This window comes from Equus caballus, chromosome 13, assembly GCF_041296265.1.
Source record: "Equus caballus isolate H_3958 breed thoroughbred chromosome 13, TB-T2T, whole genome shotgun sequence".
NCBI lineage: Eukaryota > Metazoa > Chordata > Mammalia > Perissodactyla > Equidae > Equus > Equus caballus.
This window is the reverse complement of record NC_091696.1, coordinates 45,230,550-45,258,523: the sequence shown is the minus strand read 5'-3', so window position 1 is coordinate 45,258,523 and position 27,974 is coordinate 45,230,550. Positions and strand designations below refer to the sequence as shown.

At 41.9% G+C, this 27,974-nt stretch overlaps 1 protein-coding gene and 1 long non-coding RNA gene across 14 annotated transcripts in view; both read left to right on the top strand.

Annotated features, from left to right (window-relative positions):
• The window catches only part of ATF7IP2 (activating transcription factor 7 interacting protein 2), a 57,292-nt gene extending 39,322 nt beyond the window's left edge, over positions 1–17,970 (top strand). For all 13 annotated transcript variants that reach the window (XM_023616329.2, XM_023616332.2, XM_070231039.1 and 10 more), the window contains 5 exons: positions 5,387–5,457; positions 6,513–6,574; positions 6,990–7,059; positions 15,945–16,030; positions 16,952–17,970. In XM_023616329.2, the coding sequence (XP_023472097.2) occupies positions 5,387–5,457; positions 6,513–6,574; positions 6,990–7,059; positions 15,945–16,030; positions 16,952–17,365 (703 nt within the window). In that variant the 3' untranslated portion in view covers positions 17,366–17,970. The remainder of the gene's footprint in view (positions 1–5,386; positions 5,458–6,512; positions 6,575–6,989; positions 7,060–15,944; positions 16,031–16,951) is intronic.
• A 3,828-nt stretch (positions 17,971–21,798) lies between these two features.
• LOC102148994 (uncharacterized) lies at positions 21,799–25,178 on the top strand. Its single transcript, XR_288228.4, has 3 exons — positions 21,799–21,971; positions 22,222–22,334; positions 23,174–25,178. It is a non-coding gene; the product is annotated as an uncharacterized lncRNA (long non-coding RNA).
• Positions 25,179–27,974: the final 2,796 nt, after the last annotated feature.

The window sequence follows — 27,974 nt, the reverse complement described above, 5'->3', positions numbered from 1 at the left end:
CCAGGTAGAAGAGCAGGGCCAGGAGGAGCCCAACAGCCTAGTGGTCTGACTGCATTTAGAGCAGAGATGGGGCAGTCTAAGTTGGCTAGAATTTGTGAGGCAGGACAATGAAGAGAGGAAATTGTATAAAGATACAGCTCTGAAGATCTGCAGAGGGAACCCCTTGAATCATCGGCTAGATACAGATCTATACATGCAGAGGATGAAACTACAGGAGACTGGAGAAAGAACCATTGAAAAGAAAGCCAGACGTTTCCTGGAAGTTGCACAGGCCTGGGAACATGTTGCTTTCCCACTGGCTATAAGGAAGAGACTTATCATATATCTTAGAACCACAGATAGAGTCCTTAGATGGGTGTAGCTGTAGTAGGGCTCAGTTAGTCTAAAGACTGCGATGGACCCACCCAAAAAAGCTAAAAAGACTCAAAGGAATCAAACTAATCCTGAGTAGTTTAACTGCATGCCAGAACAAAGTCCAAAACTCTTTGAAAGAATGAAAGATCATCCAACAGTGTAAATTTTACAATGTCTGACATCTAATAAAAAATTACATGCATGCAGAATAGCAAAAAGTATAGCCCATAACAAGGAGAAAATTGAAATGCTAGAAATAATATAGTTAATGACTTAGCAGACAACAACATAAAACAACTATTATCAGTATACTCGTCATATTGAACAATGTAGAAGAAAATATGAACATCATGAGAGAAATGGAAGATGTAATAAAAAGATCCAGATTGAACTTCTCAAGATGAAAAAGACAATAACTAAAGTGAAAACTACATTGGATAGGATTAACAACGTAATAGATACTGATTTTTGTTTAAAAAAAATTCAGTGAAATAGCAATAGAATCTGTTCAAACAAAAGCATGGGGGGAGAAATGAACAGAGTATCAGAGACCTGTGGAAGAGTATGAAGCAGTCTAATATATACATCATTGGAGAGGGTGGGGGGGGGCATAAAAATATAGCGCCTAATATTTTTCCAAATTTGGTGAAAACCTTAAACCCACAAATATAAAAAGAGAGAAAAAAAAAAGAACAAACCTAAGCAGAAGAAGCATAAAGGAAAATCATATCATAATCAGATTGCTGAAAGTCAGTGGTGAGAAGGAAATCTTAAAAGCAGCCGGGGGGGAAAGACACATTACACAGAAAGGAACAAAAAATAAGATGAGGAGACTTCTTGCTGTCAGCTGTGCAAACTAGAGATCTCTAAAGTATTGAAATGGAGGGAGATCTCTAAAACATTGAAAGAAAAACTGTCCATTCAAATTTCTACACAGTGAAAAAAATCAAACCTGTAGGGAAAAATAACTTTTTCATACTAAAAGAAAAGTGAAAGAATTCCTCAGCAGCAGACCTGCACTATAAGAAGTGTTAAAAGAAGTTCTTCGGGCAGAAGAGAAATAATACCAGATGGAAATTTGGATCTATGCAAAGATAAGGCAATGAAGAGTGCTGGAAATTATAAATATGTGGATAAATATAAAATATTTTTCTGTGTTTCTGTATAGGGTATATATGTGTGTATATATTATACTATTCCTCTATACTATGTGGTGTGTGTATATATTTCATACTATTTCTCTAGTATTTTTATGTACAGGCAACAAACAGTTTGAACTTGAAATTTAACATCAATACCATTTACAATAATATCAAAGAACATGATATACCTAGGGATAAAAATACCAAAATATCTATAAGATGTACTCCAAAAACTACAAAGCAGACTTCAGATTTCTGGTCCAGTGTGTAGGGAGTCATCACTCCATTCTAACAACAAATAAAAAGCTGAACAAACTGAAAAAAAAATCAGTGACTCTTCTTAGATCCATCAACAAAGTAAGGTCACAGAGTACACTGCTGCCCCACAAACTGGAGAGAGAAACAGGCGGAAACAGAATCACACTATAGTGGAACTGGAGCAGAAACCCATGAGCAGAAATCTCCATGGGAACCAGTGCTGGGGAAGGAAAACCTAAACTAACGGCTGGAGGCTCAGAGTAGACAAATCTGAGAGTTAAAAACTCCATGGAGGGGGGCAATTATAGGGGGTCCCCACAGTTTTGAGAGTTTTGTCTCCAGGAGCTCTGCCAGGTCCTCACGGAAACTATTGGAGAAAAATCCCCTCGAGCTTCCAGCAGCGAGAAGGTGTAAAAGGAACCTTTTGAAATACACCAGAGCAGTCTGTTTTTAACGAGGCCTGCCCTAAAGAGAAACTATTAGCAGAGCTTAACTTACCTGGGGGAAAGGAAATACCCAGCTCCTGCTCCCTCTGGCCTTCCACATGGAGGGAGGGAAATACCTAACCCTAACCCCCTCTAGCCATCTTGTTCCACCTAAGTGGGTTGAGGGGAATGAGCAGCACTAGTGAAGTTCACACTCCAGGGGCACAGGCTCCCTGAAAGACTGAGACCTAATCAGGGGACTACTAGAATGCTTCCCCTCCCCCTACATCTTGCCATTATATTACTAAAGGCCTGTATACCATTGTTGCTTTTACCCAGTAGGTCATGTCACCTTTTAACAAAAAATTGCAAGACATACTAAAAGGCAAATAACACAGTTTGGAGAGACTGAATCAAGCATCAGAACCAGAGTCAGATATGGCTGGAACGTTTGAATGGTCAGACTCGGGATTTAGAAAAACTATGATTAAGATGCTGTGAGCTCTAATGGAAAAAGTAGACAAAATGCAAGACCAGGTGGATAATGTAAGTGGAGAGTGGAAATTCTAAGAAAAGAAATGCTTGAGGTAAAAAACACTAACAGAATTGAAGAATGCCTTTGATGGGCTCATTAGAATAGACACAGCTGAGGAAAGACTCACTGAGCTTGAGAATATGGCAACAGAAACTTCCAAAACAGAAAAGCCATGGGAAAGAAGATAAAAAAAGAAAACAACCCAGAATGTCCAAGAACTTGGGACAACTACAAAAGGAGTAAGATATGCATAATGAGAATTCCAGAAGGAAAAAAGAAAGGAACAGAAGCAATATTTGAAGCAAAATGACTAAGTTAATGTTAGACACCAAGCCATCGATCCAGGAAGCTCAGAGAACACCAAGCACGATAAAGACTAAGAAAACTCCACCTGAACATATATTTAAACTTCAGAAAATCAAAGATAAAATACTGCAAGAAACCAGAGGAAAAAACACCTTATGTCTGACTTCTTAGAAATTATGTAAGCAGAAAGGTAGTGGAGTGAAATTAAGGTGTTGGGAGAACAAAACCAGCAACCAAAAATTCTGGACTTGGATTAGTTGAAAATGTACATTGCAAATTCTAGGACAACCACTAGAAAAAAGAAGTATAATTGATATGCTAAGAAAGAAAACGGAATCGTATAAAATGCAATTTTATTCACAATTGCCAAAACATAGAAGCAACCAAGAGGTCGTTCAGTAGGTGAATGGATAACTCAACTGTAGTGCATTCAAACAACGGAATATTATTCAGCGCTAAAAAGGAAGTGAGCTATGAAACAACATGGAGGAAGCTTTAAAGCATATTATTAAGTGAAAGAAACCAATCTGAGAAGGCTCAATAATGTATGATTCCACCTATATGACATTCTAGAAAAGGCAAATCTATGAGGACAGTAAAAAGGTCAAATATTGTCAAGGGTTATCAGGGAGGGATGACTAGATGGAGCACAGGGGATTTTTAGGGCAGTGAAACTGTTCTGTATGATACCATGACAGCAGATACATATCATTATACATCTGTTAAAACCCACACAATGTACAACACTAAGAGTGAACCCTATTATAAACTCTGGACTTTGGGTGATGATGATGTGTCAGTGTGGGTTCATCAGTTGTAACAAGCATGCCACCAGGGTACAGGATTTTGATAGTGGGAGAGGTTGTTTGGGGATGGGGGTATATGGGACTCTCTGTGCTTGCCACTCAATTTTTCTGTAAGACTAAAACTGCTCAAAATGAGTTCATTAATTAATTTTAAAAGTTCAAACATAAAAAATTAAAGGAGACCTAAATATATGGTGAGATAGGCCGTGTTCACAAATCAGAAAATTCATTATTGATGCTACTTCAACCAAATTGTTCTATACATTTGATGCAATCTCAGTCAAACTCCTGGTAGCCATTAGGTGATCAAAAATTTATGTGAAATGCAAAAGACCTGGATGAAAACAATGTTATAAAAGAAGAACAAAGTTGGAAGACATACACTACGTGAGTTCAAGACTTATTAAAAGCTTTATTAAGACAGTGGTGTTGACATAAAGGTAGACATATAAATCAATGGACAGATTAGAGAGTCCATTAGGACATACGGTCCATTGGTTTTCAACAAAGATGCCAAGGTAATTTAATGGGGAGAAGATAGTCTTTTCAACAAAATACTGGAATAACCAGAGGGGAAAAGTGAACCTCAACAGTAACCTCACACCATATACAAAAATACCTTGAAATGGATCATAGACCTAAATACAAAAGCTAAATATTAAAATGGTGTATAGAAAATTCATCTAGCAATTTTATGGCCTTAATGAAATTTGTGTGAAGATTTCATTTTTTTCCTTTCTTCTTCTTCTTTTTTTTTTTTTTTGCTGAGGAAGATTAGCCCTGAGCTAACATCTATGCCAATCTTCCTCTATTTTATATGTGGTCACTGCCACAACATGGCTGATGAGTAGTGTAGGTCCACGCCTGGGATCCGGACCACAAACCCAGGCCACCAAAGCGGGAACTTAACCACTAGGCCATGGGGCTGGCTCCAGTGTCAAGATTTTCTTAACAAAAATTTTGATTAAATGTCATACTCATAAAAGGAGAGTCAGAGTCAAATGGGAATAGAAGACAATCTTCTGACTCAGGATATTCTGTAACCATAATCAGCATCACATACCATCATTGCTTCAGTTTAGTAAGTGTTAGGTAAATGTTGCTACTATAGTGATATAATGTAGATAGTGGCAGAAACGATTTTTTAATAGCTTTATTTGTTATAGTCCTGTATCTGTAAGAGTCAAAGTGTCTTAATGGATTTCTTTCAGTTATGAAGGCAAGTATGTGTGCTAGAGTGACTTTTGTATATTTTGTGTATTTATCTATATTGTATACTTATAGATTGTATATTTGGGTTCATTGTAAATACATCTCTACTAAGTTTTAAGGGTCCATTATTATTGGATATCCATGAACTTTTGGTCATATAATTAATTACTAATACCCGGGTTTCTTGGGTATTTGGTTTTATCATCTCCGTTCCACCTCCCACAATTGTTAAATTAAAACATGTCAGTTATATAATGTTAAGTTAGAAGAATTCTAACCATTGATTTCTTGTTTAAGCTTAATGCATGTTTAGTTTATTTTGTTCTTAATTTTTTTTTATCATTTTAGTAACGATGATGTTATGTTGATTTCTGTGGAAAGCCCTAATTTGACACCTCCAATTACATCAAATCCAACAGGTATCTTAAGTTGATTAAAATATGATCTATCAAATCAAAAAGCTTCAAATCGCTATTTGTTTAAAATAGAGAATTGAATATTATCTTTTAAAAAAATGAAGTTTTGATTCTCCTGTCAAAAATGTTTTAATTTATATCTGTGATTAATATTACCAGGATAAATAAATGATGCCTTAATATAATTGAAGGTTTCTTTTTAACCTTTTGTTTATCAATTTATGGCTTTTTGTTTCTTTACTTATTTAATGGCTTTGTAAGCTATAAAACTACGTACCTTTCATATGCATTATTTTTACTTGTTTGCTCTGGCCTGTGTTGGTGGTAGCGTTGGGGTTTTTTGTTTGTCTTTTCGTTTTATCTATTAAGTTATCTTATAATTTGTTTAAGATAGTACCTTGTTGCCCTTTAGAGTTTCAGTCTTAGGATATTTCTGTAATAATTTTTAACCTCAGATTTCCAATAAATTTGCTATTAAAACAGCTACCTTGTTGGTCCATAATTTCTCATTCAAAATTCCTCATTTTCTTTTCATTTTTTCCTGAATTAGAATATTTGCATCTTAATTTCGGAAAGTTTTGCCTCTGCTTATATAGCTACTTAATTGTCCCCATGGTTTGGGCTATTAAGATTGTGAATCAAATAGTTATATTTATCTGAGGCTTTCTACTGGTTCTAGGATGAATGCTCCTCAGTCATCTCAGGTAGTTTGGTCTCAAGCTACTGTGTATAAAATATGTGTACATTTCCAAGTATATTTCCTCAACTGCTCTATTAATTTACAGATAGAGTTTCAAAAAGGGGTTACTAATATAGTTGTAAAGTTACAGAAGGACAGAATCTCTCAAACCAAAATTAGATTTTGGTTATTTTTGCACTGGTTCCTCAGTTTTTGGAATAGGTAAGGTCAATTAAGTTACTTTTTCCGATTATATAATACACAGTTAATAAGTATCCCCATTATTATTGTTTCAGCATTCATATATTAACAAAGTCCATAAATATTTAATAGTTTAATAAACTTGTCAAATGTTCATATTTGAATAATTTTCTTTCAGATACTGGAAAAATTACATCAGGAAATTCTAACCATTCACCTCATGCTGAAACTGAAGTTATGGTAGGTAATAAATACTGTCTCTGAATGTTACTTACTTGAATATGTTAGTTCTAGGAACTTAGTGTTGCTGCATGTTGGATGACTTCACTTTGTCATTCACTCTCTGAGAAGTTAATGTCTGACTAGTCAGCGTAACCAGGTTCCAGTCCAGCTTAAACATTGAAAAGCAAACAGCTAATGATAAACATATTTCACAGCTGTGCTTATTCACCAGAGTAGCTCATTTAGACTCTGCTTAGTCATATTCTCAGAAACCATGTAGCATTTCATAAGCTTCTCTTTCAGAGTAGAGTTAAATTAAACTGTAAAGACTTATGGAGTGTTCAATCTGGTAATTTAAAATGATATGTGTTTAATTTTTAAAAAAACATTTTCTGCATTGAGGCAAAATCTTATTTTTTTGACAACTTTTCAGGCTGTAGAGAAGAACAAACTGGATTCTGTGATTGATCTGACGAAAGAAGGCCCATCAGACAGCACTGCAGGTAAAGGATTTGTCTTTGTTTTTTAAGAAAGAGGGAAGGTTAACAACTCAGTGCATTTGACCCGTTTGTGAAGTTTGTTTGTGTATTAGTGTGTGTGTTTAGCTCTGTGCAGTTTGTCACATGTGTAGATTTGTGCAACTGCCACCACAATCAAATTACACAACTGTTCTGTCACTACTAGGCTCCCTCATGCTAACCCTTTTAACGTCCTTCCTGCCCCCAATCCCTGGCAACTACTAATCTGTTCCTCACCACTAGAATTATGTTATTTCATGGATGTTACATAACTGTGACGATACAATATGTCTCCTTCTGAGATTGGCTTCTTTCACTTAGTGTAATTCCTCCTGAGGGTCATCCAAGTTGTGTGTACCAGTAGTATTCCTTTTTATTGCTGAGTAGTATTCCATGGTATGGATGTATGATAGTTTGTCTGTTCACTAAAGGCATCTCAGTCATTTGGGGCTATTATGAATCTCTTTTCTACCTGTAGCACGCACCTTTTTTCCTTAACCCTAACAGTAGTGGCTGTGAGAGGGTGCTAGGCCATAACGTGAAAATGTAGAAGGAGAGTGACAGCAGTGCTCTCTTTCTCAGACAAACAAAAAGAAGTAAAACACAGTTCTCTGGGGCTGGTAATCAGGTACAATGTTTCATCTCCTAATAACTGCATTTGAATGTCTATAGTACTCTTTTGATAAAACATTTGAACTCCACTTCTTACCATTAGTTAAAAAAATGTAATATTTTTTAAAATGGAGATTAGTATAGGAAATATATAGTCCAGTTCCTTCTCTCCTTTTAACTGGATCCAAGCAAAAGTTGGAACATTGGAATCTCCAGGTACCTCACGATAGAATTTTAAAACCCATCAGTTTCCAGTTTCATGAAGATGATTAGAAATATAAATTTGAAAAATGAATTGAAGTCCATAATTAAGTAATCAAAGTTACTTTTTAATGAGTAAGATTACTAAATTGTTTCTAAACTACATGATACAGGATTTTAGATACAGTAAATTAAGAAGTAAGAATACAGATGCATTCAGTGCTTAGCAAAATGTCATACGTCTCACTTGGGGGCTTTAGTTTGCAATGCAGCACTTGGACAGGTAGATTACGCTAACTCATGGTGCTAACTCATGGTAGCATGAGTCCATCTTGTAGAATGTCCAATTCTGAACAAGTATAATTAGTCAAACTTGGGCTGTTTCCCGTGTTCACAGGCTTGATAAATGGTATCACCAGCTCCCCTAATTTACCAAGCCACAAGTGGAAGAGTTACTTTCAACTCTTAAATTTGCCTCATTCCACTATCTAGTCAGTTTTCAAGCCCATGAGTTCTGTCTGAAAAGCTAATGTTACTGAGCAAGGGCTCGATCTGTTCACTGCAAGATAAAAGCCGGTTAGTCAAGAGGCAAGGCGGTGGTAGAGAAAGAACTTTAGTAAGCGATGAGCTAACTGACTGGAAGATGGTGGACTATCATCCCAAAAAAACCATCTTAAAGGGGACTGATTTGGAAACGACTTATGTAAGGCAAATGGGGATTGGGGAGGGGGCTCAGGAACTTCAGGTGATGGATGACCACAGACTCTTGGGCACCTCTCCATCGACAAAGCATTTCGGGTCTGCTGATGGATGACGAATATGACATTCCTGAAGAATCTAAGAAAAGATCAGTTGCTTCCTTATCTGAGACAGAAGGAACAGTTACCGGCAGGGGACATAAATTTTCTCCTAACAACTTATTCTTTCTACTGTTTACTGATTAGCTTGCCTACTTGCAATTCTAAGCGTTTCTAGAAAGCACATGGATGAGAATAAGACGGGGTCAGAAAAAGTTCAAAGCCTGGAGTCCTGCACGCTGATATGGAGACTCAGTCTCACTAACAGATCTGGTCCACAGATTTCCCTATTGCAGAATTCCATCTCCTTTAGCCTGGTCTATTGCCATAACTTAGTAACTCTCTTTTCTGCCCTAATTTACTGCTTCTAATGAATCTTCCAAATTGCCACTAAAATATTATTTCATATATACAGATCTGATTATATTTTTGTCTTTAGGATAAAATGGAAACTCCTTAGGAAGACATAGAGAATCTTTAGTGACGTAAACCCTGGAAACTTTTCTAGCTTTATCTTCTGAAAATTCTGTACCTGCAGTTTAAGAGCTTATCAGCAGGTGGTGCTGCTTCTCTCCTTACCATCTCTCCATATGTGGTTCTCTTGGCCAGGCAGGCTCTCTCCTCTGCACCTCCCCAGACTTGTCTGGTGACCCTACTTTTCATCCTTTAATATTCAGTTTAGACACTTGTGCTGAACTGTTCCTTCCAGGCAGAAATTGGCATTCCTTACCCCCCTCCCTTTGGTATTTTGTGCCTACCTATATTATAGCTTTATCACATTGTTCTGTAATTGTTTCTTTAAACATCTGTCTCCCTAAAAAGTCTTGAAATTCTTTTCAGCAGCATTGCTGTCTGTATTAATCTGTATATTTCTGTTCTTTTAGCATAGCGCTTGGCACATAGTATACATTCCCAAAAAAGTTGCGTTAATGCAGCAGATTTTCCACTAACAAGTTTTAGAGGAAATGTAAGTTTATATACTGTGAATGGGAGTGTAAATTAATCTTTCTGGACAACATTTTGTCAACATCAGAAACTTTACAAATATGCAAGACTTTTGACCTAAAAATTCTTTTTTTTTTTTTTTTTTACTTCTTCTCCCCAAAGCCCCCCAGTACATAGTTGTACATTTTAGTTGTGGGTCCTTTTAGTTGTGGCATGTGGAACGCCGCCTCAGCATGGCTTGATGAGCAGTGCTAGGTCTACCCCCAGGATCCAAACTGGCAAAACCCTGGGCCGCTGAAGCAGAGCACGCGAACTTAACCACCCGGCCACAGGATCAGCTCCCAAAAATTCTTTGAATAGTTACCTCAGGAACCTGCAGTGTATAGGGAAGTATGCAAATGTTCATTGCAACGCTATTTGTGAAAAACAAAACTTTGAAAGAAAACCTTAAATTTCTAGAAATAATGGGTTACCTGCACAAATTTGGTGTATATGGTGTAGTAATATTCAGCCATTAAAAATAATGTTGGAGAAGTAGTCCATGTATTGATGTAAACAGGTTAATAACATAACAAGAGAAAAACATTATGAAAGTATCTATGTAAAAGTAGAGTCATCATGGAATAAATGGGACCAGACTTAACTTTTCTGCAGTGAACAACTAGACAACTAAACAAGATAGAAGAAATAAGATCCAAGAAAAAACTTTTCAGATATTACAATACAGGACTGCAGACCCAGAGAGAAGGGAAATGAATGAGATGAGCCCTATTGATCGCCCCAGCTTTCTTCCTAGACTATGGTGCAGTGAAGGAGATCCCAAGTAGAGAATGGTTGTCTTGCTGAGGTGAGGAGACACAAATTTGCATTCAGAGACTGAGTCAACTGGAATGAAGGGAAGAGTACTATCAGAATGAGGAAGCCACTCAGAGAAAGAGTTCCAAGATGTTAGCATAGGAGTCCTCTTGAGTCTTTGCCATAATATTAAGCCACATATACATGGAATGAAACTCCACGAATTTGGGCAAAGAATGACCCAAGGACCTTTCTGCTGAACAATTTCCAGAACTCAAACCGAGGTGGGGAATGTTTCAGTTCTGACCAGCTGTAGTGGCAGATTTTTAAGCTGGGTGTGAACTCATCTTACAGCAAAGGCAGTTCCAGCCTTGCCCTAATAAAACCTAAAACACAAGCTTTGAAAGGATCAAGCTTTGAAAGGATCAAGTAACTCAGTGGGTTATCACACAAAGCCCACTGTCTGTTAAAAGAAAACAACAGAATTCAACACACAACCAAGCAAAATTCATAATATCCATCATCTGATTAAAAAAATCACTGGAAATAAGAAGAGAAATGGGATCCATGACCAGGGGAAAAATCAGTCAATAGAAACAAACTTAGAGATGACAGAATTAACAGACAAGGACTTTAAAAGAGCTGATGGAAATATGCTTAAAGATTTGGAAGAAAACAGGAACAAAAGAAGAGAAATAAAAGATGTAAAATAGAACCAAATGTAAAAAAAGAAAATACTTGAAGTTCAGTGGATGGAATAAACAGCATATTTAGACACCAAAGAAGGAAAACACATTGGTATACTGGAAGAAGTAGCACCTGACCCAAATAGTTTGGAAAGAAACTATCCAAATTAAAGAAAGATTAAGAAAAGACTAGAGAGAAAGAAGTTAGACCTTTAGTGAACTGTGAGACAATATCAAGTGGTCTAACACACATGTATGGTGAGAAGCCTTCCAATTTAATGAAAAGTACAAACCCACATAATCAAGAACTTCAGTGAAGTCCAAGCAGGATAAATATAGGGAAAACCATATCACAACGTATCATAATCAAGTCCTGAAAAGCAATAAGGAGAAAAACAAGATATGTACAGAAGAACGAAAAATCCACTTTTCTCAATTGGAACTATGCAAACCAAAAGACAATCAAATGACATCATTAAAAAGCTCACAGAAAATAACTGTCAACCTAGAATTCTATATCTAGGAAATATATCTTTCAGAAATGAAAGCAAAACCAAGACTTTTTCAGAGAAACACAATTTGTTGCCAGCAAACCTTCACTATCAAAAATAAAGGAAGTTCTGGGGCCGGCCCGGTGGCATAGTGTTTAAGTTCGTGTGCTCTCCTTCGGCAGGGTTCGCGGGTTCAGATCTCAGGTGCAGACCCAGCACTGCTTGTCAAGCCATGCTGTGGTGGCATCCCACATCAACTAGAGGGAGATTGCCACAGGTTAGCTCAGCGACAGTCTTCCTCAAGCAAAAAGAGGACGGTTGGCAACAGATGTTAGCTCAGGGCCAATCTGCCTCACAAAAAAAAGAAAAAGAAGTAAAGGAAGTTCTTCAAGCAAAAGGGAATGATATCAGATGGAATGTGGATCTACACAAAGGGATACCACACCAGATTGTGGATTTTTGTACTACATTAATGTATGACACTAGTGCAAAAGATGATCTGAGGAATGGAAGTATGCTGCTGTAAGGGTCTTACATTATATTAGTATAATGTTATTTGAAGATAGACTATAGTAAGTTATTAAAGGTTCATATGGTAGTGCCTAGAGCAGTAGTTTTTTTTAAGTGGAAGTATAGCTAATAAACCAATAGTGGAGATAAAATGGGATTTCTAAAATACTCAGTTGAGATGCCACAAAAAAGAAAAGAAAAAATAAGACTAATAGAGAACAAAAGGCAAGATGGTACATTTAAATCCGACCATATTGATAATTAGAATAAGTGTAAATGGTCTAAACACTCCTTTAAAAAGCAGTCATTGTTGGACTGGATGACAAAGACCAACGCCATGATAACTGTATGGCGCAGTTTCAGGATAAATCTGTGGCTAGGTTAATATTAAGAGGATGGAAGGAGATAACACAAAAACATATAAACGCTAATCATAAGGAAGCTGGAATGACTGTATTATTATCAAATAGACTTCAGAACGAGGAATGTTACCAGGGATAAAGAAGGCGGTTTCATAATGATAAAGTAGTCTTTTCATCAGGAAGACATAGTAAACCTACATGTATATGCACTTAATGGTAGAACTTCAAAATTCCTGATGCAAAAACTGATAGGACTGAAATGATAAATAGAAAAGTAAACAATTATAATTGGAGGTTCCAACGCTCCGTTCTCAGTAATTGATACAATATATAGACAGAAAGTCAGTAAAGTTAGAGAAGCTTGAACAACACTATCAACCAACTTAACCTAATTGACATTTATAAAACACTCAACCACAGCAGAGTACTCATTCTTTTTAAGTGCATATGAAACGTATAGTAAGATAGAGCAGGTTCTGGACCATTAAACTAGTCTCAGTACATTTAACAGCACTGTAATCATTCAGAGTATGTTCTCTGACTCAACGTAATTAAATTAGTAATGAATAACAGAAAGATAGCTGGAAAACCATAGATATTTGGAAACTAAACACATTTCTAAATAACCCATGAGTCAAAGAAGAATTCGAATGGGAAATTTAAAAATATTTTGAACTGAATGAAGATGAAAACAGCATATCAAAATTTGAGGGACGCAACTAAAGCAGTGCTTAGAGGGAAATCACTAGCATTAAATGTTTATATTGGAAAAAATGGGAAGTCTAAAATGAACAGTCTAAGCTTCTACCTTAAGATGCTATGAAAAAAAGACAAGTTAAACCCAAGGCAAGTAGATGACCTTGAGTAGAGAAGATGGGGGATGGCAAATAAGCTCAAGAAGACATCTTCAACATCATTATTCATTAGGGAAATTAAGACCATGGTGAGATACCACAACATATCCACTAGAATGCCTCAAATGAAAACAACTGAAAATATACAAAGTATTGGCAAGGATATGGAGCAACTAGAATTCTCATACTTTGCTGGTAGGAATGGAAAATGGAAAAACCACTTTGGAAGTGGTGTGGCAGTTTCTCAAAATATCAAGTATAGTCTAACCATATGATACTATTATTCCACTCTTATGTATTTACCAAGAGAAACAAGAACTTACATCTGCACAAAGACTTCTACACAAATGGTCATAGCAAGTTTATTCTTAGTAGTCCCAAACTAGAAACAGCCCAGGGGCCAGCCCTGTGGCCAAGTGGTTGAGTTCTCATGCTCCGCTTCGGTAGCCCAGGGTTTCACCAGTTCAGATCCTGGGTGTGGACATGGCACCGCTCATCAAGCCATGCTGAGGTGGCGTCCCACATAGCACAATCAGAAGGACCTACAACTAGAATATACAACTATGTACTGGGGAGCTTTGGGGAGAAGAAGAAGAAAAAAAAGAAGATTGGCAACAGATGTTAGCTCAGGTGCCAATCTTTAAAAAAAAAAAAAAAAAGAAAGAAACCCCCCAAATATCCATAAACAGATGAATGGACAAGTAGGTTGTGGCATCTCTCTAGAGCTAAATAGGACTTAACAGTAAAAATGAACAAAATGTTATTTTACGCAACAACACGGATGAATCTCAGAAACATTATCCTGGGCAAAAGAATTCTACCTACTATGTGATTTGATTCATATGAAATTCTAGAAAAGGCAAATCTAATGTTTAGTGACACCAGACCTATGATTTCATGGAGCCAAAGGTGAGAGAGGGATTGACTGAGAAGGGGTACTAAAGAACTTTTGGGGTAATAAAAACAGTGTCTTGATTTTGGTGATGGTTTCACAAGTGTACATTTGTCAAAACTCAAAAGAATTGCATATTTTAAATGGGTACATTCTATTGCATGTAAATTATATCTGAATAATTCTTTTAAAAATCCAAACTTTACTTATTTAAAAAATTTTTTTAAATGTTTCCTTCTTCCCAAAGCCCCCCAGTACATAGTTGTATATTTTAGTTGTGGTTTCTTCTAGTTGTGGCATGTGGGGTGCCACCTCAGCATGGCCTGATGAGCGGTGCTAGGTCCGCGCCCAGGATCCAAACCAGCAGAACCCTGGGCCGCTGAAGTGGAGCACGTGAACTTAACCACTTGGCCACGGGGCTGGACCCAAAAAATCCAAACTTTAAGAATCATTTTTATAATACAAATACTTACATGGGTGAATATGTGTGTCCACATGTGATATACATGCAGCAAAGGATCTGGAAGGTCAAAAACCAAAGGGTTAAGTTGAAACCAATGGCCACAGTTCTCACCTAGCGATTTAATGAGAACCGTTAAAATAATGAGGTACCGGCTACTAGTGCTTTGAGAATACAGAGCACTGAAGTAATCATTCATTTTTATATAGATGAAGGATAAAAGCTGGAGAGTATTTACAAGACACTGGCATTGATGACACGAAGGATGTAAACATTAACTGGTTTGGGATAAAAGTCCTGTTTTGTCTCTTCTTATCATCATAAAATTGAGTTCTTGTCTGAGTCCCTTTTAATTTGCCAGGGGCCTCTTGACTTAGTACCTTGAAAGAAGGAATGTTCATTAAGGGAAGTTATATTCATTAGATTTTTGTGAGTGTGTGAAATTGTTCACTTGAAAATTTAAAGGGGGTTATTTGTATCAGCTCTTGTGTGATGATTAACTTGAAGATTATGATTTCGCAAATCTAGTTCTAATTAATCAAACCAGTTAAAAAGGCTGTGCAGACTCTCTTACAGTTCAAACCATAAAGTCATTATGTCTTCTTAAAAAGTTTTTTAACCCCAGTACATAAAGTTATTAATAAATTAACTTTGAAACACAATGCAAAATCTTGATTATCCTTGTCAGTCAAAAGAAATATATAAGTAAAAGAAATTTCATTTGGGGAGATTCACAAACTGTGTTCAACAGTTACATCACTGCACACACAATGGATCTGAAATGGTTTCTACTACTTACTAGGTGTGTACAAACTCCTGAAATTTTAGCTACCCAGCCCTACTACTTTACAACCTGAAGCCCCCTTTCTTACCATCCCCAGCTGAAGTCTCCCAGATGTTTTCAAACCATTCTTGTAAACGGCTCTCTGTTTACATTCCTGTTGACCTAACAGAGCAGAATCTCCCTCTGAGACCACTGAGCGGGGATCCCTCTTCCATGCGTAATTTTTCCTACTTTCCAGTTGCATAATGACTTAAGTATTTACCTTAAGAGGGGAATTTTTGTCACATTAAAGGAAAATTCTCTATATTTAATACCTTTAGATCTTAAACTTTTATCAAAAGTTTATCTTCTTATTTCACAGTTTTCGTAATGTTAGTTCACATTTAATTACCACCCGAGACATAAACCCTTCTTTGCTTCAAGGCTATAGGATTGATTATTATAGGTGAATTTTACTTCTTAAACCTTGTGTTGTTCACAGTGAGCCCAGTATCCACCCTGGAGTCACCTATGAAAGCTGTTTCAATCTCAGAGGAGAGAAGCCCCGTGGCACAAAATGCAGCCCAGGTACTGATAGGAAATGCTCCGTAAGGAGCAGTCATTCCAAATTGAGCAGAAGTCCCCATTTACCCATGAAGAAACATTTCGGTCACGATTCAGCTTACAAAGCACTTTAATGTGCCCTTTTGAATGTGCTATTGTGAGTCTACTTATTTACACAATTAAAATAATTTAATTGAATTTTCCAGAAACTACAGAAATTAAAATGCATTTTTTAACCCATCATATTGGAAGAGATTTTTGTTCTAAGAGTAATAACCGTGTTGATGAAGGTGGAGGGAAATGGATGTCCTCATACACTCACACTTTTCGTGTCAATTGGCAAGTGTTTAAGAATGCAGTTTGGAAATGAGATGGAATATTTATCCAGAATGTCTGAGACCTAACCCACTCTGGAATAGTGAGATTCCAGAGTACAGAAATCTTAACTCCAGAAGAAGCTCATGCTTGAAAAGACCGGATCTAGCCTCACATGTTCTTTTTTTGGTGAGGAAGATTCACCCTGAGCTAACATCCGTTGCCAAGCTTCCTCTTTGCACTTGAGGTAGAGCGACCCTGAGCTAACGTCTGTTGCCAATCTTCCTCTTTTTGTTTGAGGAAGATTGTTGCTGAGCTAACATCTGTGCCAGTCCTCCTCTACTTTGTATGTGGGACACTGCCACAGCGTGACTTGATGAGCAGTGCTAGGTCCACACCCAGGATCGGAACCCATGAACCCCGAGCCACCAAAGCAGAGTGCAAACTTCACCACCATGCCACCGAGCTGGCCCAGCCTCACCTGTTCTTGAAGCATCCTATTGTTCTTATAATTTTGAGAGATGGATTGAGGAATGGGAACTATGTATTGTAGAAATGCAGTTGACCACTTTAAAATAATCAAGAACCCACCGATCCAACTCACTAAACTTTTTATAAATGTGTTTTCAGGTTCTTGAGTCCTTTGAGCACCTTCCCCCTCTCCCAGAACCACCACCACTGCTGCCTGAACTGGTAGACAAAATCCGGGACACGCTTCCTCCTCAGAAGCCTGAGCTCAAAGTGAAGCGGGTGCTGAGACCCAGGGGCATCGCCCTGACTTGGAACATCACCAAAATCAATCCCAAGTGTGCTCCTGTGGAAAGCTACCACCTCTTCCTGTGCCATGAGAACCCTAGCAATAAGTTGATTTGGAAGAAAATTGGAGAAATTAAAGCGTTACCACTCCCAATGGCCTGTACTCTATCTCAATTTTTAACTTACAACAAATACTATTTTACCGTCCAATCAAAAGACATTTTTGGGCGATATGGACCATTTTGTGATATAAAATCTATCCCTGGGTTTTCTGAAAATCTCACCTAAAGGAAGAGCCTTCAGTAATTACATATTGTGCTAGATTTTGTTTTGTTTTCCATATTGGAGTTGTGGGCAGTGCTCCTCTAACACTACTGCCATCTTGCAGGGCCAGTACAGAGTGTGAGCCCTTTGTACAGGGACAGTCCTCTTCCGTGTGTTGTAAGCGGCCTCTAGTTTATGAATTTCTGATTTGCATTCAATAAGTACTTCGAATGGATATATTCTGAAACATCTACTATGCACTACCATGGACCCCTGTCGCTAAACTGTGTGAGCAGCAACTTTGTTGACTGTGGAGCTGCATGGCAGACCAGGGTACAGGCAGCCACCGTTCCTGTGTTGACAGTCAGCTTTCAGTGACCTGCCTGTGGTCAGTATAGATACAGGAAAAGTCAGCGGTTCGCTGAGGCCAGGTCATCCCTGGGGTGCATCTCCACCCAGATTTTGTGAAAGCCCATGTCTTCTCATTCTGTTCAAAGTCTAAGGGCTACTAATTTGTGCCCGCACCCCCGCTTTTTGACTGTGTCAATCATTTGGGGAAAACAGCCTGGAGGTTTTCCCTAAATCTGTTTGTATACGTATATGTGTATAATAAAATTAGTTGAACATTGTGTGCTGTACATGCAAAACATATGGTATCACTTAGGAAAGCATTATTTATTCAGTGGAGGAAAATGGAGTTGTGTGCCTTAGATTTAAGGCTTTAATTTGCTGATTCCCTAATGCGACCCTTTGCTCGTTTCCTGGCTGCCATCATCACTCGGAGAGAGAATATAAGCAATGAGGGGCCCCAGGAGATGTGTCCTGTGCATACCTCCATCTGAGGGAGCACCGAGGGGAAGCTGTGGCCAGCACAAGGAGCCCAAGAAATTCAACGAGTGAACAGACTAGATAAGTGTAAGTCAGGGCCCAGTGGGACAAACTGGGTAACCAATACTGAGACATTGAAAAACAGAAAAATAACTGTTAGCGTAAAAGATAATCTGCTCAAGAGAGGCACTCTTTCCTGGTACATAGTGAAAGTTCAGGCTGCAGAGCCTCTAAAGAAGTGAACAGGGAATGGTTCTCGGCATTTTGTGACTGCCTTTACATCTTCAGTCATAAATAAAGCTGTTATTTTTTGGTCTCCTGTTTCTTTACATTTTAAAGCGTTAAAGAAAGTGCCAGGTTCTGAACTGAAGATGACAAGGGAGCTGCCCTCTGTGATGCCTCATTCGGGCTCAGGCAGTGGGGCACCCTGCAGCACACAGGTGGCGTCGCTCGGGAGAGGACTGCGCCCTTGGGTGGATGCAGACTAGACATTCTCTCACTCAGCGGAGCCCAGACTTGACACCCTAGACAGGATTTTGGTGCACATCTCCCAAGTGAGACTATGTCCCCAACCAGCAAATCTGGAATATCTGTGTGCCTAAGAGCTTTCAGGGTAATGGGAGGCGGAGGGTGGGGGATGCTATTGGGCCTCTTAGAGGTGATGGCTCAAAAGGCATTAATGTTTCTTGCCTTTTGGAGGGGCAGCAGCAAGATTCTCAAGTGTCATCTATCAGCATCACCAGAAAAGAGCCAGCCTAAGGACAAGAAAGATCCAGTCCTGCCAGACAGTGCAACTGTAGAGAGCAAACACCCAACCCTACCCCTGAAAGGCTCCATGTACTTCTGGTGGGAACTTACACCTCCTTTAAGCTGCAGAGCCAAACTGCCTGATGAGCTACAATTGAATCTATCGAGAGAAGGCTACGGGGTGGCTCATGGAATCACAAGGAAGTGAAAAGACTCAGGCTCGGAAAACAGGAAAAAAGATAGCTTGCGATAAATCCACAAGGTTTCAAACCTGAGGCAGTTTATGCAAGTCCTGTTCTACCACATGATGATCTGAGACATTTTCTGACCATTTTAAAGATGGGGAAACAGGCCCAGGGAGCTTGGGTGTCTTGCCCAAGTCACAGGGACCCAGCCCTTTTGAACCTGGCCTGGTCGTGGGTTCCCGCTGTATGCCTCGTGGGGACTGGACAGAGGGAACAGGAAGAATTCACCTCCGACCTTGCTGCCTTGTGGCGCCAGACACACATCCAACTGGCTTATCCTAGGACGGGTCAAAGCCGCAAGGTGAACTAAGAAAGCAAATTTTTGGTCAACGAGAGCTGTACTCGGCCACCCTCGACACAAGGTGAGTGTGGTGGCTTTGGATCGTGTCCATGTCGCTCAGCTGGAACTACCTTGCCCAGGGCGTCGCCTGGATGGTTCAAGGTGAGCGTTGGTCACAAGACATTGCCTGAGACTGAGAAACAAAGCGAAATAGTCATGTTTACCTTCAGAAGGTGGATCCAGGGCAACAGAGCGTGGTGGCTTGTGCTCCCTGTTCCAGTCTGCTGCTCAGGGACCTAAGCTGCTGCAGCCTCTGCCAGGACCTCCTTCGGTGTGCAGGTGCAGGTCGTGCCACTGTGCTTTCCCAACAGGTCCGTGATTCCCATGGCTCCAGGGGTGGAGGTGGTGACACAGATGCACTTCCAGTTTGTGCTTGGTCTTGTCCACATCCATCCTTTCTTCCTGACCGCCACCTGGCTGACCTCTGGTGACTCCAGGCTCAACACCAGACCCAGAGGGAACAGTTGGCATAGCTTTCCCCACCAGCTCTCCCACGTGGGGCCAAGTCTTGCCCCTGTAATAAATTCCTTGTTCTACAGCACCGCTGGCTCCCTCCCTGAGACTGTGGGGAATCCCTGACTGGCGGGGCATCCTCGCTCTGGGGACTTGAGTGGGGCCGTAGCTTGTCAGACTGTCCCAGAAAGTAGCACGTCTCATACTCTCATACGTTGGTCTCATAGAATATGGACTTCAACCGGGCCCTTGGGTCTGAAAGCCAGTTCCAGCACTCAGCAGCTGTGACTCGCAGCCCATCGCATCCTCTGAGCCTCCTTTCCCTCAGGGTGTAAAAGGAAGGCAGCTGACGCCTACATTTTGCAATGGGCCGCCTCCCTCCTCTCTTCCTCTTCCCCTCCCTGTCCCCCTCTTTCTCATTTCACTGGTTCTGCTGCATGAGACCAAGAACGCTGATAGATAGGGCCCTTGTACGGAATTAACGAGATAATAAAATGCCTAAGTCAAAGCGAATCCTTATCAGTAAATGGTAGAAAACAACAAAATAAAACCTTTGCTAGGGGACAAGGGCGTTAGAAATACCACGTTTCCTGGGTAACTGCTAATTTACTGGGGCAAGAGGCTCAGCAGGAGAGAGCATGTCACTCAGGTGGCCGTGGAGATAGAAGGAAATCCTTTCAAAAAATCACCATAGGTGAACACGTGCCCCACACGGAGACAGAGGCAGAGACTGGAGTGAGGCAGCCACAAGCCAAGGAACACCCAGAGCCACCAGAAGCTGGAAAAGGCTGGAAGGATTCTCTCGCAGAGCCTTCGGAAGGAGCTCAGCCCTGCCAACATCTACATTCCGACTTCCCGCCTCTAGAACTGTGAGAAAATACATTTCTGTTGTTTCAGGCCACCAAGTTTGTGGGAATTTGTTCCAGCAGCCCTAGGAAGCTCATACAGTCTCTCTTCACCGGGGACCACAATTTGTTCAAAACAACGACACCGGGCCCTTAGGCAGGATGCCTGGAGGCGGGCCCTCTAGTGCTCTAGACGCTCCCATTGGCTGGGCGGTGGCTCCACCCACCAATGAGGAAGATGCGAAGCCCCTGTCAATCACCTCAAAGGATCCTCCCGTCGTGAGACGTGCCCAACATCATGAATCAGATCGCGGCCTTTTTTTAACTGGCAGATGACAGCTGACCTGGCAAAAGCCCGGAGATAGACCAATGCTTACATATTACCCATTACACGAATCCAGAGGATGAAGTAAAAGAATTGAGCTTCTTTAAAAGAAGAAAAAGAAAAAAAGCCCTATGATGCAGACAAATCCAATTCAGTCAGTTCCCACCTTTCAGCCTCATGAGATTTTTAAGGAGAAGGAATACAGCTCCTTGGTTTTCTATCCATGTTGAAGAGGATCAGAACAGACCACCCCAAAATATGCCACTTTGGCATAAGGCTCATGTTGAGCTGAAGGCAATGAAAAAATGGCGGACACAGGAAGAGTTCTCTGCCCTCCTCGTTTCTACATAAATTTCCCTTTGTAAAGGTGTTCGCCTCTCCCCTACCAGGCAGATGGCACCGAGATGAGTCTGCATAACGGACCCTACTAAACAACCTTCTTCTGCCACACATTTCCTAGTCACCTTCCCACAATTGACAGTCCCAAGGAGCCCAAACTCCCTTTCCTTTGTCTCATCACTTCTCCATAATTTCCCACCCTTTGTTAAAATGGTATTTAAACTCCCGAGTCTAACCAGTTCTTTGGGGTTTCACCTATTTTCTGTGATGCTCCTGTGCAGGTAAAAGTAGTAAAATTTGTGTTCCTTTTCTACTGTTAATCTATCTTTTGTCAGTTTAATTCACAGGCTCCAGGCACAGAACCTAAGAGGGAAGAGGAAAAGTTTTCCCTCCCTAGATGAACTATGGATGGGAGAATTATATTGGGGTGAAGAGCCCCACCTGCTGGGACCCAGGCATCCAAATGGACAGGCAAGGTCTACAGTGACCACAGGATCTACAAGGAATGGTAAGAGATCTTAACAGATTGGCTGTTTGGATGATAGAAAAGGACAAAAATTAGTTCAAACTCCAACTCCCACCAGTCAACAAGCAAGAGCCTTCCAAAGAGATAATCAAATAACCCATACAGCAGGATACAGTATTTTTCTCAAATCTCTTTGAAAGGAATGATTTCCCATAATTTTAAAATTCAGGCCGGGGGCGTCGCAGGTTGGACAACCATGTGTCAATGCCAGTGAAATAAAATTCTTTTAAAGATTCCAGGAAGTTGGATCAATAAAGCTGATATCAAGGAACACGAGTCTTGATGCTGTGACTGATCGTTGGGGCAAGGACACACCTGGAAGTCCTTTTCCTTACTTTGATGGAGGTTAGTGATGATGTGTAAAGACAATGTCTCTACCCTCAGGATTGATTCAGGACTAATCACAACCCAATTATAGTCCCCTGGATTTGGGCTCTAAGGAAAACAGTAAATGCAACTGGACACGTTGGGGTGGAATGGATTTAGTCAAGATAATACGCGAGCCAGATCATATCTGATTTTTCCAATACTGAGTTTTAACTGTTCACACTCAAGAAAGTATTGCGTTTGGGGGGTTCCTAATGCTGTGACTAATCTGTGGGATTGATGACCGGAGTGCCAGAGGAAGGACACTGACACGGCACAGGTGGTTCTGTCATGGTAGCAATGATCAATTCAAACCCACCCGATCACCGTGGAAACCACATGTGGTGGTAATTATTGGGGATCGTGGGGAATTTTCTGGACGATCTACAAATTACCATGATCATCGCCACAGCTTGTAGTCACTTCCTTTTGGGCTAATTGTACTTACCTACCACTTATCTCTCCATGAAAAAGAAATTAACCTATAAGCCAGGGACACTCCCCCATCTCTTGCTCACACCCATGTGTAGCAAGCAGATATTTGGGCTAGTTTAGTAGTAGGATGAGGAGCCTTATTTCAGGCCACATGGGCTCTGTAAAAATCCAATTTGGTAAATTTATGGGCAGGGGTTATTCCTCTGAGCAAAATAGAGGCCAAGCTTGGGTAGGCTGGATTGCGGCCCAAGACACACTCAGTTGTGCTGGCAGGTTTATGACATGGGAAAGGCTTGGCACTTGCAGCTCAGGCGGCCCTAAACTCTATTTGCACCCGTTTGTTAAATTTTCCCAGTGAAATGTTCATGTCTTCGTTTGTCAAGGAATTATTGAACATCTACCCTGGGCTGGACACCGTGCCAGGTGCCGACATGGAGAAAAGGACTAGCCACTGGCCCTGCTCTCTTGGAGCTGACCTGGTGGGGGACACAGGAGATCAACAAGCAAGAAGTGCACAGCACACGTGAGATTTTCAGAGAGCGACGCGATGTGGCCCACAAGGAAAATGAGCAGTGAGATATGGTGAAGTGTGATGGGGCCGGGGAGCCTATGTGAGACAGGCTGGTCAAGGAGAGCTTCCTGGAGGAGGAGGCACAAACTGAGGCCTGAAGGATGAGAAGGAGTTAAGCACAAGAGTGTCTGGGGACGGGCTTGTGCCAGGCCAAGGGGCTTAACACCCATCGGGAAAGTCTCTGAAGGAAAAGGGTTAGGGTGTGCAAGGGGTCCCAGGGGACAATGCAATGCATACATGATCCTTAGCAGATCCTGGATTTAGAAAAACAGCTCAGGAGGACATCATTTGGGCAATTGGCAAAGTCCAACTATGGATACATATGGATAAGAGTGCTGTGTCCATGTTAAATCACCCGAAAATGAGCCCCGGCTTTTCAGAGATACCACCAAAGTCCTGGGAGGCAAAGGGCCTTGATGTCTGCAACTAACTCGCAAATGGTTCCTAAATTACTTACACCCACGTGCGCAGACACACACATACACACAGAAAGATAAAAGCAAGTGTGACCACAACGTTAACCGTTGGTGAAGTCAAGTAGAAAGCATATGGGCATTCATCATATTGTGCTTGCAATGTTTCTGTAGGTTGAAATTCTTCAAAACAAAAAGTTGAGAGATGAAACATTGGATCATGGGCTCAGCATCTACGCTGGGTGGGGTAAGACAACCCTCTAGAAATCCCGACCCAGCTGAAGTCTGCAGAGCGGGTAGAGCTCCCGGGTTAAGGGCACAGGGAGGAACACTGGCAAGAGGCAGGTGGTTCAGGATGGCCTGGGGTTTGGGGGGCCTGCAGGGGTCCGCAGGAGCTGGACCACGTACACAGAGTGGGGAGTACCTGCCGTGCCACCTGCTCCTCTGCCGTGTGGCCTCGCCTCGCTCCCCCCTCTAGGGTGGGGTCTCTCCCCATCCCTGTGACTCTGGGAGCAGTCCGTGACTGCTTCGGCCAACAGAATACAGTGAAAGCGATGCTATGCCGGCTCTCGGAGCTGGCTGTCACATAAGAAGTGCCCCTCGCCCTGAGAGCACCAGGCTGCAGGAGGCCCAGGCCACAAGGCCCTGGAGAACAAGATGCCACACGGAGAGAGAGGCCAGGGAGCACCAAGGCGAGCGAGGAAGCCATCGTTGAAGCAGAGCCTGGGTTTTAAACGCCCCAGCTGAAGCCACGCGGAGCAGAGGAGCAGCCCTGCAGAACCCTACCCACATTCCTGACCCGCAAGACTGGGAGCAAAGTAAAAGTTCTTTTAAGCCACTAAGTTACGGGCTTGTTTATGAGGCAGCAACAGCACCTGGGACCCTATTAGAGACCGGTAGTCTGTGTTAAGAAGTTTGGTCGTTGTCTTGGGAGTAGTGGGGAGCCATTGAAGGTTTCAGTCCAGATGGGTGACGGGACAAGATTGAGGAGATGACTCTGCTTGCCAGGTAGAAAATAGGCTGGTGAAGGGGGTGGGAGTGGGAGTGGGGGAAACCAGGGTGACTAATTACAAGTCTATTGCAATGGTCGGGGCAAGATGACAGCAGCTGGGACTGGGGTCATGGAAGCGATGTCCAGGGGCAGGGGGACTGAAGAATAAATACTGTTCAGGGAACCTTCAATGCATGTAACAGGCCCAGGCCCGAGGGTCCAGTTATTCTGCCCTGAGGCCACTAAGGAGGGCCGAATAAAAGCACCCACCCTTCTTCCTGCAAGAAAAATAACACGGCAGAAGAGAACGTAGAACAACCGTAAAAGAAATCACTGGAATCCTTTCTCTTCTTTGGGGAATATCTGATTTTAAGAAATAAATAAAAGAGAAACTTTTTTCTGACCAAACCATACCAAATTGTTTTGGTCTATAATCGAGATGTTAACTGAATATAGAAATGTAGACAGCCCAGGTCAATAGCCAAATGATGAGGGTGCTGGAATGTTTGCCTGTGACGGCCTCCGTTCAATGTCACAAATTTTGTCCTTAAAAGACCTGAACGGGGGGCCGGCTCCGTGGCCGAGTGGTTAAGTTCGCGCGCTCCGCTGCAGCGGCCCAGGGTTCGGATCCTGGGCGCAGACATGGCACCGCTCGTCAGGCCACGTTGAGGCGGCGTCCCACATCCCACAACTGGAAGGACCTGCAACTAAGATATACAACTATGCACCGGGCCGGGGGCGGGCGGGCGGGGGGGGGTGGGGGGGGTGGGGGGGTGGGGGGGGCGGGGGGCGTTTGGGAAATAAAGCAGAAAAAAAAAAAAAGATTGGCAACAGTTGTTAGCCCAGGTGCCAATCCTTTAAAAAAAAAAAACAAACCTGAACGAACAATTTGCATAAATGGCCACCAGGTGGCAGTAGTGCCGCTTCACATTTCTGAAATTGAACTTAAACCTGCTTTTTGTCATTTTTGGTGTTGAAACTAATTGATGGTCACAATACTACTAAATAACATATTCGAAATCTCATGCCAACGTAGCAAGTCTTTTAGCTAATATCTAGGGACATTATGGTGCTTTCCCCCCAAACATTGGTTCTCAGTTGATTTTGATTCCTAACTTGATTTCACAAATTTTAACTGGAATTGCCTGAGAAGTGAGTTGGTTTTTCTAACTTAGGGTCAGAAGCTCTTCTCTGGCTGTGTTCTCGATTCCAGAGCTTCAGTTCTACTTAGAAACAAAAGCCCTTGCAGGTGGGTTTTATCATCCAGCAAAACGTTCTCTCCCCTCTGCATTCACTCTTTCATCCTTTCATCAAATTGGAACCGACTGATGTAGCTTAAAAGCAGTGAGTTTAGACTGGAAATCCGACGCACGTGGAAAAAGACCCAAATCTCAATGAGTCCATGGAAGCAACTTACTCCACGTTGTCTGTGATGAAAATGTAAAGCTTTTATGATGGACTGAGTTGAATGTGGCAAAATGAATGGCAGAGAAAAGATTCACATCGTCATTCTCACCTCGGCTCTTCCCTTCTCCCCGTGACAAATAAAAGCAGGGTGAAGCTTTCCAGAACACTGCAGCAGCATGCAGACACAAAGAGAGAACCTTCAGGGTTGTCGAGAGGACCAGAGCGTAAGCAGCAGGCGGATTCCTGGGAGGGACCTCGGGTGGTCCACGGAACTTCCGTGTGCTAGAGAAGGCTCAGAGAGGGGCAAAGAGAATCCAAGAGACGGAGACTGACAGAGACTGAGCGAGATACGTTTGCTGGAGGGAACAAACACCAACTGGGTTTTCCATCCTCACCGAGCCTCGGAGAGAAATGTTGATGGTCTGGCTTGGGTCACCTGCCACCAGACGCCCTGACTGACCTGCCCATCAGATTGCCCACGGGGAGGCAGAGATGACTCCAAATGGATCTTGGGGCGTTGTTACTAAAGCAAGGAGACTACATATAAGACGGCCAAAAAAAGCAATAAATCTCCACATGATTAACAGGTCTTTTGAAAACCTGTGGACCATGAATAAGTGTGATTTCCTTCCTTTTTTAAATTTAGCATTTTGGGTTGGACTATACTGAAGTCAGGTCATTGCATTTTCAGACCACCTCTGAGGTCCACTCTGTGTTTGTTGTGCTCAGCAAGGCAAAGAAGAGAGCCAGGAGAGAAGGAAGTTCAGGTGGGTTGGCCATCGCCGCCTCCTCTTTGGGCTCTCTGGCCCAGCTCACAGGGTTAAGCATCCCAGGAATTATTCCCAATGGCAATCCACTGACACCCTTCAGTCCAAATCCTTGGAGAGCTTGTTAAAATGGCAGGTTCCAGGGCCCCCCACTTTGAGGGTCCCACTTAACGAGTCTGGGGTACAGCCCAGGAATCTGTATTCTCGACATACCCAGGGCATCCGTGGACCACACTTTAAGAAACCCCTTTTCTCCCACCAGCAAACTACGATGACTTTCTCACGTACAATGAAACAGAACGGCAGTTTGAATCTGAAACCAGATGAGCTGCTGGCGAAATCTGGCAAGTTGTGCATTTTGCCCCATCTTGCCCGCTGGTTCTCTGCCGCCTTGCCCAGAAAACAAGCCAAGCAAGATGGAGGCTGGACCTGGAGGCTGAGTCATCGGTCCTTTGATAGGCACTCTGGTTATTGTGTCAACTCACCCACGGGCAGGGAGGCAGGAGCCAGCGGGCCACACCTTGTCAAGCAGCAGGCGGCAGTTCTCAGAAGTCCGTGTCTGCAGTTCCTGCTAAAAGCCCCGGATCCCAGCTTGGAACCCCCGGCAGCCTGAGTCTCCCATTCACCCCCTAGGAAAGCCCTTCCACTCCAGCAGCTGCCCCACGCGCTGGCTCTGCACCTTCCTGCTCTCCCTGGTGCCTCTCCTCCCAGAATCCTCGGTGAGCTCAGCCATCACCTCCTTGTTCCCCCTCCCCGAGCCCCTGGCAACCACCAGTCTACTTTCTGTTCCTGTCAATTTGGCTACTGTAGATACCTCACGTAGGAGGCATCAAGAGTAGAAACAATTCAACGTCCATTGACAGATGAAGGGATAAAGAGAATGTGGTATGTCCATACAATGGAATAGTATTCAGGCATAAAAAAGGAAACCCTGTCACATGCTACAACATGGGTGAACCTGAAGGACATTATGCTCAGCGGGGTAAGCCAGTCACAGGAGGTGGCGTACTGCAGCGTCCTGACTGTCACTTGGTT